General features: G+C 33.5%; 1 protein-coding gene across 2 annotated transcripts; it reads left to right on the forward strand.

The window, feature by feature from the left end:
• Positions 1-1,191: 1,191 nt before the first annotated feature.
• Positions 1,192-9,367, forward strand: ATSPO11-1 (Spo11/DNA topoisomerase VI, subunit A protein). 2 transcript variants are annotated; one of them, XM_059587154.2, is made up of 17 exons: positions 1,192-1,246; positions 1,362-1,461; positions 2,872-2,945; positions 3,092-3,193; positions 3,655-3,728; positions 3,929-3,945; positions 4,614-4,683; positions 4,758-4,794; positions 5,008-5,055; positions 5,138-5,196; positions 5,260-5,291; positions 5,414-5,519; positions 5,725-5,845; positions 5,927-5,990; positions 6,090-6,199; positions 8,084-8,159; positions 9,284-9,367. In XM_059587154.2, the coding sequence occupies exons 1-16, from the start codon at positions 1,192-1,194 to the stop codon at positions 8,113-8,115; spliced, it is 1,101 nt and encodes a 366-aa protein (XP_059443137.2). In that variant the 3' UTR covers positions 8,116-8,159; positions 9,284-9,367. The 2 variants fall into 2 exon arrangements, with proteins under 2 accessions (XP_059443137.2, XP_088370721.1); XM_088514595.1 differs by lacking the exons at positions 8,084-8,159; positions 9,284-9,367 and having other exon boundaries at positions 5,931-5,990; positions 6,090-6,179.
• The last annotated feature ends 5,672 nt before the right edge of the window (positions 9,368-15,039 follow it).

Consider the following 15,039-nt stretch of genomic DNA (forward strand, 5'->3'; position numbering starts at 1 on the left):
TGTAACACTCCGATGCTTAAGTTAGTACAGTATTTGACAAAATAACTAAGCGTGAAAAAAGTTTAGAAAGAGAAAGCGTATCTCATCGATCTTCCTTATTTTTTTTGAGAGAGTAACATTTTTTAAGATGAGAGACTCTAGAATATGGCTTTTGGATGCTTGTCACGTGACAGGTTTAAATTGTCTGATTAGTAGTGCAGTTATGCAATTAATTTTCAGGTAATGAATTGTTTGAGTGGGGTCAAGTGATTTATTTTCCCAACATTATTGTTTAGTGACCTCCGCTTCATAAGGTATAGTCCCAGCCGATTGAGCTACGGTAGGGTTTAGTTTCTTATATTGTTACTTAATGGGTTGAAACACATAATATTTTACCATTTTACCTCCAACACTATGTCCCTATCCAGTTTCCCAAAAGACCTGTTATGTGACATACACAAGTTGATCATAATTGTGACAATTAAGCATGCAATAAGTTTCCTTATCACTCAAACTAAAATATGGGTTTATAAAGTTGGATCATCAACTTTGAGGTGCTTTAGGACATGTGAGTATCTCTTTCATGGAAAATTATAGTTGGTGAGGGAAAAAAAAACACACGAACTTGAGTGTTTCTAATTAAGGTAAACTATTCTCAATCAATCCACTAAAGGGGCACCATCATGGTATTTCACTTTTAGATTGTTTAATATTCTAGATAAGGTTATAAAAATATAATATAGATAGATAGTCATTTTCTTGATAAAAAAAATTATATATGATTTACTACAAATATAACATTTGGTAATGTTAATTTTTATAAGTTTATAAATACAAATTAATTGATCTAATTAGCTCCAATGATAATATTTACTTTATATATATAAGAAATCATTAAGTTAATTGAGCGTGCGAACTTATGAACAAACCCCGATTCGTTTGGAAAATAAATAAATTAGATTTGAAAGATTATTTAACTCGGTGATAAGGTCAAGATCGACTTGTATTTCAAACAAAATTGAACAAATTAAACTTAAACATTCAAATATTCAATTCGACTCGATTCAAAAAGCTTATAAACGATATGTAGTTTAAATATTTATCCTTGACCAAAAGGACGGTCGTTTTTGTAACAACCGTTTTGCCAAGATTATGATCCGGGCCTACCTATAAATACCCACAAAATCGTAGCCGCACTCTTGGATAAGAAAAATGGAGGGAAAGCGTTCGAGCTCAGAGCGCAGCGTTTTGCTACGAAAAATCAGAGGTCAGAAGCCGAAGAGTTCAAATTCAAATTCAAAAATCCTTGAATCTCTCACACTCTCCAACCACATTCCAATTACCAATTCGATTTTTCAAGAAATTTTTTCTTTGATTTTCAGAGTTCACACGAACTATAGTGGAAGATCTGAGCAACGGACGGTCGCCGATTGTTCTCATCGACCGGTTCAGAAATTACTGCACGAATCCTAACGCGATCTGGTTCGGTTCTCTTCTCTTCCCTCAACGATCGTATTTGGATTATGAAAATCTAGTCGAAGATCGAACGGCAGCTTTTATAGAATATCGTTCAAGCTAAAAAAAATGTATCCATTTTCAGCGCCTAATTGAATCGCTTAATTTTTTTTGACGAACTGTTCGTGCATATAACGGAATTAGGTAGTTGCATAAATTGAAATGCATGAATAATTTTAAGAAAAATGCATCATGTATGTTAGTCATATCAATGCTTCACCTAGAGACTTCTGCAGTTGTTTATCTCCATAACTGTTTCATGAAGAAGGAAATGTAGGATTACATGCATTTGGTTATTGCTTTATAGCGAAAGAATTGTTGTTATTTTGGTTGTTAAAATTCAACGGATAGTGATAGTAGCGATAGTTTGAGATTGGCTAAAGAAGCCGGCCTAATGTATGATGAAAGAAAACAATTCTACCTACTACTCGGCGATAATGTTGGTTAATAGCAATGCTATTAGAGCTTTTGGTGTTAATTGGAGCAAATAACACATTTTAAGACTTCCAAGATTACCAGAAGCGGTCATTTTATGTGTATATGGTTGCAATTATCTATGTTCCCAATGTGCTTATGATGTAGCACCAGGTGGACTGTTAGCTAGTGTGTATCATCTTACGAGAATAGTTCCCTAACCAATCACTTAATGGAAAAGGAAGTGATTGAGCGATGGCAACCAGGTGGTGGGCTTGGAAGCAGCCATCCTTTGAAGAAAGCATAATAGCTCACTAGTCTAGCTCCATGGAACCGAAAATGTATCAGTTTTATGAAACCCTAGTCATAACTTAGGATGAAAATAGCCCTTAAAACATCCTAAAACGACTTGAAATCGTAAAAGAAACCTTAAATTTGCTGCTGCTGCACTTGTTCAAACGGTAGTGCATGCCCGTTCAAATGGCTCTTCTGTCGAACTTTTCTTTCGAATCCAGCCATATAATCTTCGTGCAATAACTCCCATGAAGTTTTCTACATTACTCTCTCTCATCCAAATATGAAGGAACAAAATAGTCGATTGAGGAATGAAAGCTTGACGATAGAGAGAACCGGGATTTTCCTAAGAATTGCTGGACCGATACCATGATTAGGAGTAGGCCTAGAGTATCTAGAGTTTACTCAGTGACCTTGTACACGACAAGAGGTTGGTTTGTTGAGGTTTTATGTCACAAAAAAAAAAAAAAAAAAAAAAAACAGCACCATTGGGCGTGGATAATTGTTATTCTATGCAGTTGTTTAGTGATTGGTGCAGAAATGTGCATAGATGGTATTCTAATTGGAGTTCATAGCAAAAGTAAAATTAAGATGAGGTTACCAGTTACTTTCATGAAACTCATTAAGAATCGGTGGGTTTTAGTTTAAGCATTACTGTCGTTGATGCAGCTATTGCAGCACTGATTTGTTGAATGGGAAGGAAACTCTCACACTTCGAAGGGAAAGCCATGTACACAGGCTGGGTGAGTAGGTGCTTGACCTTGACTTAAATTTATATGAACCTTGCCGTGAGTCCTGAATTAAATGGAATATACTAACTCTCTGCCTCACAAACAAATAAAACTTATTAGGTCCTTCAATGACTATGAGTTTTCTAAGTCTCTTTCAGATGTCTTGCTTAGAGTGCTGTTGATTGTTCAGAAACTTCTGCAAGAAAATAGGCATGGGTCTAAGAGAGATATATATTACATGCATCCATCTGTATTTTCAGGTAAATCTGAATTAATTTTGGTACCAATGTCAGATAATATTTCTTGTTATAACAGATAATATTTCTTGTTATAACATAAAAATGTAGAACTTCTAGTCTTCTGTGAGTTTATGTTGAAGTTTCCCTGTTGCTCTGACTTGGAATCTTAAAAAGGCATGTTCAGTGTTACAAATTTTAGCATTCCCCCTTATTTTAGACTTTGTGAAATCACTTTATATTGAAGAAAGTCACATGCATAAATATGAGGAAAAAGTTATGAGAGATAATTAGACATCTTTGAATGTACTCAGGCTTGCATTTGTAACATTGTCAGTTATGTTGAACGGCATAAGTTAGTGCTTAGATATTTTGCACAAATCTGTACTTTAAAGTAGATATTATATTTTCTAGTATGGATGTCAGTTTTCTTCTGCTTGATATCCTCGCTTTCTTCAAGTTCTTCTGGTTATTTTGCAAGCCAGAACAGTCAGTTGTAGACCGGGCAATCAATGACATATGTATCCTGATGCAATGCAGTCGCCACAATCTAAATGTGGTAGGTATTGTCTATATGCTTTCTTTTTCATTTGTATAATACTTTTTTTCCCTGGAGTCTACAAACCCTTCATGGTATATACCTAACATATGGGGGTAAGATTTAAGTAGTTAAACGCTCATAGAACCTTTGTCACTGTGTTATCACTTATCATTTTTAAGTTTGTTGGAACATTTACATCCTTTGTCTTCTTTTGGCAGGTTTCTGTTGGGAAAGGGTAGGTACTTGAGATCACACTCAGTCCTTGTAAGATAAGAACAATCATACTCATTGCTATCTGAATTCTCATTCCATAGCCCTAAGGGATAACACTATCAGTTGGGGATGATCTCATGAAACGGAAGTCATTAGTTTATACTCAAGTGTTGTTTGCCTATTTTCTATATGTATTACTGATCAGAGAATAGATTATATGATTCCATGCCAGTGTAGGTTCTTCATCGCCACTAAAACGTAGTATAAATTTGACTAGATGAATATTAAAATGGGTAGTTTTAAATTTTAGGATATATGACATTCACAGAAGCAGTCTATGCTATATATGCTGAGCTAATTATATCTGATGGTCATCGAATTTTGAGATCTACCCTCAGTTATGTACATTTCATTAGTCTCCACCAAGAGGTCCAAGACTGAATTTTGTTCAAGTCATTTAAAATAATGTAGTTGTGAAGGGGACCAATGCAGAACTTCACTTCTTTTTTTTTTTGGGGGGGGGGGGGGGGTTCAATTTGGAGTTTTCTCCACTACACTGCCGACCCATAATATGCTGTCGTTTTTTTTTTCCCTGAGCTACCAGTAATATGCTATGTCAATTTCAATGTAGTTTCTTTATAAGCTGTGCTGAACTGCTAAAGTTCGTTGATCCCACTATTTCGCTTTCAGGTTGGTGATGGGGTGGATAAGATTCTTAGAAAACAGAAGGAAATTTGATTGCATAAATCGTCCTAACATGGTAAGAATGGGTACTGTTTAGATGAATTAATTGTGTCAGTGACTAAAATATGTGCCGGTTGGGTTCTCTTGCAGGCCCACCCCATTCCTGTTCACGTTGAAGAAGTCAAAGGTATCCAAATTGTTAGATACTAATATATGGGACAATTCAGACCAATATATATTCTTTGCAGGCATAGTTGGATATCAACTGAAGGTTTTATCTAATGTTTCCCAAGCATTATGGGCATAGATTGTTTATAATATTTGTGACTAAACGTCACATATGATTGAGAATGCAGGCTGATCATAGACTAGTGAAATTCTCCTTGATTCTTTTACATAGATATTGTTAGTGTTGCTCACTACATTCTAGTTGTGGAGAAGGAATCGGGTAAGCAATTTTTATGGCAATACTGAAATGAAGCATGATTCCTGATTTTCTTGCTTTTAACTGGACCGTTAATGACATGCAGTATTCGAGCGATTAGCAAATGATCAATTCTGCAATGCACACCGTTGCATTGTCATCACAGTAAGCTCTTCCTTAAGTCATTTCCCGGTCTCAAAATCCTTTTTGACTGTATCTTTTTGACAGGGAAGAGGCTATCCAGATATCCCCACGAGAAGGTAAAAATTTCCATTTTGCAGTTTCCAACAAGTCTCAGTATATGGCCATATATGTCGCTCAATCAGTTTGTTTTGCTATATGTATTTGGGCTTTTATGAATATATGAATTTGTATCAAATAGGTTTTTGCGGCTTCTCATTGACAAGTTGTGTTTACCTGCCTATTGCTTGGTAGATTGTGATCCCTACGGCTTCGACATTCTGACCACGTATCGGTTTGGTTCAATGGTTAGGTTTATTAAATAGTTTATGATAATGTTGTTTATTTATTCGCTCGAGCAAGCAAAACAGCATGTAAACTGGCAACTAGGACTGCCTATATGAAACCTATGAGAGCCATGTAAACTTTCTGCCTAATTTCTGTGAAGTTCGAGGTTTTTTTTTTTAATGCAACTTGACCCTTTTTTCTTCTCTTACTCTTTTATTTTGGTAGCAAATGGCCTATGATGCAAAGTATCTGCGCTGTCCAGAGGTATGCTGGCTTGGAGCTTTTCCTTCAGATTCTGAGAAATACTGTCTTCCACAGCAGTGTCTCCTTCCTCTGACAGCACAAGGTGAAAGATTGACTTACTTGTGGTGTTTCAGATTGACTTATATCTGTTGCCTTCTACTGAGGTTCCTGTTGTTTCTGTCAGATAGGAGGAAAATTGAAGCCATGTTAAATAGATGCTACCTGCAAAGGGAAGTCCCAAAATGGAGGTAAAATTCTGTGACATTTTATGGTATTTTTCTATTATCATTGTTTGCCTGGACCACGCAGTTATTTAAGTGGTATTTTTTTTTGTTAATCCATGAAAGGTTGGAATTAGAGTTGATGCTGCAAAGAGGAGTGAAATTCGAGATTGAAGCATTGTCTGTGCATTCACTATCCTTTTTGTCAAAAGAGTACATACCATCTAAGATTCAAGGTGGAGTGCACATTTAACTCATCTGATATTTTCGGTTGTATCTGCTACCATCTGGGAGCACAATCATATTCTTTCTGCAATATTCGAAACATAATCAGTTCAAACAATGTTACCATAGTTATGGGCCATCTTTTAATGTTTGCTAAAACAAATTATAAATAACCTTAAAAAAAAAAGGATTTAAGGGTTCGGATTTGGCATATCGAAATCATTACTCTTGTAAAATTATTGACAACCTTTGATTAAGAGTTGGTGGTTTAAGGGTTCACTTGGAATGGAGAGGATCCTGATCCACCTATGAGTGGCTGTTGGGGGAAAAAAAATTAAGACCCTAATGGTAGGTAGGTTGAGTTATGTTTTGAGATGAATACAATACATTTGTGTGTCGTTATAGGGTAGGTTAATGACATAATAGGATCCTCGGAGATGAACGATTTCATGGTTCATATTATATTTCAAAGCATCTAATGGTTTATCTATTGTCTACGCTGTCACGTTAGTTAAGATTTTAAATAATGTGGCACCATGTATGTCGTTAGATGTTGTAAAATCTAATATGGATCATGAAATGATTCATCTCCATTTTACTTGCTCCCCTATTTATTCTTTAATCAATGGCTTAACTTTTCATCAACCCATAAACTATTTCTTTGCATTATTTTGTTTTTGGTCCCCTTAGTTCGTTGTAACTACGCTAACAGAAGCAAATTTGTAGTTAATAAAGATTTTAATTTTTTTACTTTTTAATTCCAATATTTATTTATGGAAAATCGAATAATTAAGGGGGAAGGCACCTTTTAGACTTTTAGTATCACAATTCCATAAATAAAAGCAGTGTGGGATATTCCAATGTTACTGCATAATGCATATCGGTAACTCGCAGTAGGTTATGCGTTTATGACTGCACAGGGTGATTGCGCGATTTATTGAGCATATGGCTAATACTTTCAGAAAAACAGTTTTAAAAAAAAGCAAATGGATTTCGGTGGTTTGAGTTTGCAAATTGCAATTTTAAAATGTGAGGTTTAAAAATTGTAATTTTAAAAAATAAGTTAAGCATTTGATAAAATCATAATAAATTGCAATTTATTGTTTAAAATTGTGCATTTAATTACACTCTTCATGTGGGACCTGTATATTTAAATGTTGGATGGGCATGTTAATATTGCCAGTAAGAAGGTCAAATTCGGATACTCGTGGACATGTGTCCCGTTGTAGGGTAGGATGTATCCCATGACAAGAGACAAGAAATATGTGTCCTAATCTCAACCGGCGATTGGACCCAAGCTAAAAAAGGAAGAAAAGTAAAAGTAAATTACAAAACTATCAAATTATACATCATAATCACTTTCTACGATCCTTTCCTTATAAAACACCAGGTCCTTATTCTGTGATATTCAGTAATAGGAGAAAATAATATCAATGTAATATGTATTATGGATTGCCAAGGGCGAGATTTTAGGACAATATATTTAATAATATCAATAATATATTATTGATAATATTTTAGGACAATAATAGCAATGTAATATGTAATATATATTTAAGGAGAATATATTCTCAGAATAGTAACTTGAAAATGAACGTCAAGGCACGCACTTTTTCAAAGCTTTCTGGGATTAATCTCTTCATAGGTAAAAACAATTCTCATTCTCCTTCAATCCCAGACACCCATTGAAATAAATTAAAAGTTGCAATATATAATTTTTGCCGCCTAGCAAGAGAGAACTCCATCAAAGGTTGCTGCAATGGAGCACTCTGCGGAAATGGTTAGATTGAAACACTAATCTTTTCTATTTTGCATTGTTGTTGTATTTGTTTAACAAATTTATTTTCGTTCTCGTTTTATATGATTTTGTTTTTTATGTTATCTTGTCTTTGCAGAGTTGTGTTCTGAAAGTGAATTCACAGTGTGAGACATGTAGGAGAAAGGTGATGGAAGTCTTGCAGTGTCTCCATGGTATTTTCCAATTCATATTGCATCTTTAATTGATTATCATAGTTTTTTTTTATCTTTATATTATTCAGTAAATAACTAAAAGGGAAATTCTTTTATGAACAATATGCAAGAAAATGATATGTAAACTAATGGAAAAATTGGGATTGCGGTGGCCATTTTAGGTTGAAAATGAAAGAAATATATAATACCGACTGAGTTTGTATGAATTTTCACAAGTTGTTCATATACTGCAGAATGTTCAAACAGTATACCATGTAAAATTTATAAAAATATAAATTTACTCTTTATTAAAAAAATAAATAAAACAAACATAAGACAGAAAGGACAAAAAAAACCTAGATGTTCTATGATCGTGGGCCACATGACCCACGGCTTTGCCTTGGCCGTGGGTCACATGACTCACGGCTTGGTCATGGCCATGGGTCATCAAACCCGCGGTCAACCATGGGTTAATGGTCTAATTTATTTTAGGTTTTTTTTTTTGGTTGGTATACCTACATTTGAGCAAGATGTCTCCAAAATTGAAAGGATAAATGGTTGGTATACCTACATTTGAGCAAAATGTTTAAAATTTAAGGTTATGATTGCAAAATTGCTGAGTAAATGAAGTTTCCCTTCGTATTTCCTATTTTCATAAGAAATAGGACAAAAGTTTCATTCAAACTGGGCTGTAGGAGAATAGAAAAAAAAAAAATTGGTTTTAGGAACTTCTTTTAAATCTAGTCTATAAAATTATTATGTGTCTCTTAGTATGCGAGAAACACATAATTTTTAAATAAAAATTTCCTCTAACTTTGTTAATGCTATTAAAAAAGCACATACTTCTCACATACTTAAGGGAGACATGGTCATTTTATAGATTGAGTTGAAGGTAGTCCCTTCAACCTAATTTAGAGAAAAACTTTATCTAAGGAGGGGGGATCAAATGCCATGGCTCCTCCTCGGTTTTGAAATTTTCCTATTGGCCTAAAAATTAGACTTATCCCTATCAAAATTTGGTTTAGCCCTTATTTATGCTTTGTCCCTATAAAAAATCTGAATTCAATCCCTATATATTATATTACTCTATCACACAAGTTGGGATATTGTATAGCATAACTCTATTGAATTTTCTCCATCCTTAGGAGGTTATAATATCTCCATAGATGCTGAACAAGGGACTGTGAAAGTTACTGGGAGAGTAACTCCAAATGCTGTTTTGAGGACACTAGAAAGGTATGGGAAACATGCAGAGGTCAAATGGATTGGGTTTGATGGTGAGGTGAGGGGAGTAGGCTATTATTATGGAGAAAATGGGCTGCCTTCTCCATACAGTTATCCAGAGTTGGAAGGGTATGATTATCAACCATATGGAGGGCTTGACTATCCATGGCATGACAGCTACGGCCACCTTCCGCCAGCACCACCACCAATGTATCGGCAACCACCACCACCGCCACCGCCACTGCCAATGTATCCACCACCACTACCGCCAATGTATCGGACAGCACCACCGCCAATGTTTCATGGCCCATTAAGACCCTCGCCACCCAGAATGGACAGCAATTATGACCGTTGCGCGCAGATGTGATGATAATTGATGATGCACATCAATGTATGAAGTTGGTGTGTGAGGTGCTGGATACATGAGAGATTCAATTGCTTTTTGTGATTTCACTAGTTACTGTCAAATTGGTTGCAACCAAAAACATTTACTTGGTTTATTGATGGTCCCCAACTGGATTGACAGGTTTTTTTTTATTCAAAGTGGGGAAGGGGGATTGAGACAAAACTAAGTTGATGTGTATATATATCTCTGCTGAACCTCCAACTTGCTTGAGATGTACATGAAGTCACCCTATTAATGTTTCAAGCTCGTCATTGAATTCAATTGATGTTGCCAATTGCTTTCTATGTGGATTCCTTGTACCTGATGGTTCAACAATGGTTTTTTGGTTTGGATTCCAATCTCCTTTCAATTGTTGTTGAGTAATGCTGAAAACTACTTTTTTTTTTTTTTTTTTTAATCTTATAATGATCCTACAATGCTAATATTTGGATCAATTTTTGTTTTAAAAAGTAAAATTTGAAGGAATTGTTGGGACTGACATATTAGCATTGTGAGATAATTGTAGGATACAAATATATTTTGTAGAGTTATAATTTCTTGCCCGGGCATAAGAAATAAGGGAACTTTCAAGAATATAATCGATGCAGAAAGGGATGTGAATAACAAGTTATAATCACATAGATCTTGGGATATATAACCATATGGAGGTGGCAACACGTAGTCAAATCCCTTGTTGGGAGGGCACTGGCCTTTAATTCTGGGTTAAGAATGGTTGATCGTATCGTGTACTTCATATCTTCTGAAGTACAAAGAAGTTTTTTGGGTTTTTATGTATAAAGTTTTTTATTTTGGGGTTTTAATTCAAGCTTGTATTTTCTTAAAAAATATATATATAAAATGCGTAGATTAACGTTGGAGATTGGAGTATAGGGTTCAAGGTTTTTAAGATTACCGTAAGGTTTTTAAGCTTACGGTAACAGCAAAGATGCAGTGGCGTGAAGAAAAGATAATCTAATTGCGGCATTAAAAACTTGACGTAATTTGCGTCTGCCTTGTCACTCCAACATTAAAGGCGATAATTTTAAGGTTAATTAATTTGCATGAGATATAATAGGACAAAGTTTTCCTCCAAACTGGGTTGGAGGAATTTCCTTCAACCTAATCTATAAAAGTGACATGTGTTTCATGAACATGTGAGATGCACATATTTTTTTAATAGTAGGGACAAAGTTGAAATAAATTTTATAAAAAACTCATGTGCATCTCACATGTTATTAAAAAAAGATACACATGTCACTTTTATAGAGTAGGTTTAAGGAAATTCCTCCAACCCAGTTTGGAGGAAAACTTTGTCCGATATAATATTTAGCTTTTTTTTCATCATTTTTTTTAAAAATAATTTCAGTTGAAGTGACATTTCAATCTACCATTAAATCAATCTTAATTAAAAATGAGAAAATTAATAACAAAGTTTGGAGTGAAGAGTTATTATTTTTTATTTTTATTGAGAATCTCGTCAGATTTCAATGATAAAAGATCAAGAGTATAAAACTCTTACATCACATAGCATAAAGCTCTGATAAATCATATCTAAAAGCTATAATGTTACAAAATCATAAATACAATAAAAAAAATTCTTACAATTAAGTATTATCTATGACTTCAGCTTCCACTAACCCATATATAAATACAATTATGAAATATATTTGTTCTGGGTAGACTAAATTTAAGACACGGGTAGTCCAAATTCTCAAAACTTTATTTTCCGGTCGTAAGAGATAATCCTCAAGGTCAAGAGATAACTCACGTCGTCGACCCAAAGACCAAGACAAAAAGAACAAAAAATCAAAACAAAAAACTCAAAAACAAACAAAATCTCCAACACAAGAAGCAGTAAAAGGAGCACGACATTGTAGATATTCCCGAGAAGACATACCTTGGATGATGAAAACAAGTAGATTTGAGTTTGAAAAACTAAAACTTTACTTACCACTTGATGTTTTAAATTATTTTTAAGACCTATAAAATTAACATATAACAAATAAAAACAACCACCAAGGCTAATTTTATATATATATTTTTTCTCCTCCTTTTTCTTTGTGGGGGTTGTTTAAATTGAATGATTGCTTCAATGTCCCATACAAGAATGAAGATAATTTTATGACTGCATGCATGATGCATGTATGTATCATCATATCTTATGTGCTTTCACTTGAAGACATGTAATTTATGGTCTCTCTCTCTCTCTGCTATTATTCCCATTAAGTTTGGAGGGGTCCTTGTAGATTTCACCCACCCTCCCCCATTGATGTCCCCTCCTATAGGCTATGATAGGATTATAGCCTCTAAAGAGAGAGCGTGACTGCGTGAGAATCATGCAAGCATATATGCTCGTTTAAATTAAATGAGACTGGCTGCACTTTGAAGAAAGATGACCCATTTGGGAGACAGCCTGCGGCTTTCTCATCTTCATCCATTTATATGAAAAGTGAAAGCTCTTCATCCATTTATATGAAAATGAAAGCTCTTCAGCTCCCAACCACATAAAAGTGATTTGAGTGTAAACAGTAAAGAATTTATGGATTTTTTTGGCTACATGTACCAACCACTTAGCTTGTAAAGGCCAACTTCAATCAACCCCTTTCATTAATGAAAAACCCAATAATTTTTATGTCCTTTTCTTCTGACAATAATTTTTTTTTTTTCCTCAAGCTTTTAACTTGGTGTTCTACTTTGATTTAGAACAATGAAACTATATATATATATATGAAGCTCTTTCTCCATATCATATGTTCAAATTATTGCTTGGCGTGAATTGAAAAAAAAAATGTAAATTGAAAGTGTGCATGACAACCAAAACTAACAAATATGAATGATTATTTATTTCAGTTTCTTCAGTTTCTAATAATAAATATTTATTTTTTTAATAAAATAGTCACTCCACGTACCACCAACACTTGGCATTGGTTTGGTAAGTGGGAATCCTCTTTATCATGAGGAAATGGGAGGAGAGATTCCATGACATGAACAAATTACAATAATAGGTTGAAAGAGGTTTCCAGATGATTACGTATTTTAGTGAATTTCATTTCCATCTCTTCTTGTTCTTTTTCTTTTGTGGGAATCAAACTATATATACATATATGAGAGAGGGTGTTTGGCTCCGAGAAAATGTCTCATCCAATCCAAGTTGTTGATATGATGATATCTCATCCTCAGGTGGCTAAATGTTAAATTATCGATTTTTTGAAGGATTAAGTTAATAAAAAATAATTTATTTATTTTAACATTCTCTTTTGTGTGTCGACTCAAACTTCTAAATTAATTTCAATAAGTGAAGTCAAACATAGAATTTTTATTTTGATATCATTTTAAATCACAATTTATTTTAAAATTTTAAATAAATAAAAAAAGTAAATTTAATATTACAAAAGAGGACAAAAATAAGAGCGAATGAAGGAATATATATATATATATATATTCCTTCAATCTTTTTTGATAGGAATGGCGACGGATTACATTTATCAGAAAAAAAGAAAAAGCCTAAAGTTATTTTCTTTGATTCGATTCTCCTTTTTTAGTTCCTAAGATACATTGCATCTTCTACATGTAATATAACAAATATTATGCAGATGGTTAAATTTTTTAAATAATGTAGTTATATATTCACATTATGACATCATCGGACCCAGGTTTTAATTTGGGGAGGGACTAAGGGCCAAAATTTTTTTGGGAGGGACCAATTAGCAATAAAAACATTAATTTTTTTTTTTTTTTTTTTACCTTAATTTTTTTTGTTTTGCCTATTTTTTTTTTTCCTTATGATTTGGGGGACCAAAGCCACTCCCAGTCCTCCTGGGTCCATCATTGGACATCATGTTCATGGTTCGATATGTGAAAGAAAATATTGGCCATGAAATAATTTTTCTTTATTTCACTTAAAATGAGGAGGATCGTATTCCAATCCTATTAGTATTGAAATTCCGTGTGAGGGTAACATAAACGTCATTCAATGAAAACTAATAACACAACCACAGTCTATTAAGGTTGAAATTTCAAGTGAAAATGGAAATGATTTATTTTATGATTCAGATTTTATTTCATGAATTATATATATATATATATATATATATAACAAAACAAAATTTTGAATTTTGAATGAATTTTCCCTATTTTACGTGAAATGGAAATGATCATATTCAGGAGGAAAAGGCATATGTGCTCACACTTGCCTTCTATTTGTCTTTATTCTATGAAGAAAAAGACTATATGGGAGGGAACATAATTTTTTTCGGTTCAAATAAACTGGATAATATCTAGTTAGTTATAGTTGAGAGGTATTTTAGTCTTTTTACTTTTTGAGAGGACAAAAATACCATCCATTATAACCAACCAAATATTATCCAGTTTAAATGAAATAGAGAGGATTCTAATTTTTATGTGAGAGCAAGTCAAGTTTGATGAATCTTAATGGATACTCCTACTAACCTTCTGTTTGTCTTTATTGTGTTAAGAAGAAGAAGACTTCAACTCGGGCAATTAATGCAGATAAAGACTTTGAAACTTATAGCACCTCACACTGCCAAACAACAACCTAAATAAGGGCTCAATGAAATTAATTTCCAAAGTGATTTGGTAGATACTAAGACATGAGTTTGAATTTCGTAATAGAAATCTTCATGTTTGATTAGTGTAAACTATCCCAATTTTTATTAATGTTCTAATATGATTGGGTCACTCAATTAGATTTGAAAAAGCACATGCGGTTCTCACCATTTAAGCCTCTCATTTGCAACTCTCAGTGGGTAGGTATTATTATGATCATGTCTAAATAAAATAGCCATAGTTGATCTCCCTCGCCCGCCTTTTTTATTAGAAAAAAAAAAACCTAAGTCAAGGATAATATATATATATTTTAATTGGAATGGAAGAAATTCTTTTAGTTCAATTTATTAAGTTAAAATCTTTCTGAATCTCACATACATTTTTAAGCATAAATATGTCCGTTTGAATTTGTAGTTTCAAAATATGCGATTTGAAAATGCGATTTTTAAAAATGAGTTAAGTATTTAGCAACATCGTGATTTAACCTTAAAATTGCAACTTTCTTTACCTACAAGCTACGGTTCAAAAAATACATTTTTTTTTTTAAAAAAAAAAAAAATGTTTACAAGTCACAATTTTTTAAAAATGCCCACGATTTTGGTTAAAGTCAAACTTTTTGCCCACATTGTGAGCAACCGAACTCTTAATAAATTAGGTTAGAAAACTTTTCTACAACCGAAACTTTGTCCCAAATAAGTTAATCTTTTTCCGTAGCTTAAAGTAGCT

Source organism: Corylus avellana, chromosome 3 (assembly GCF_965113065.1).
Source record: "Corylus avellana chromosome 3, dhCorAvel1.hap1.2, whole genome shotgun sequence".
NCBI lineage: Eukaryota > Viridiplantae > Streptophyta > Magnoliopsida > Fagales > Betulaceae > Corylus > Corylus avellana.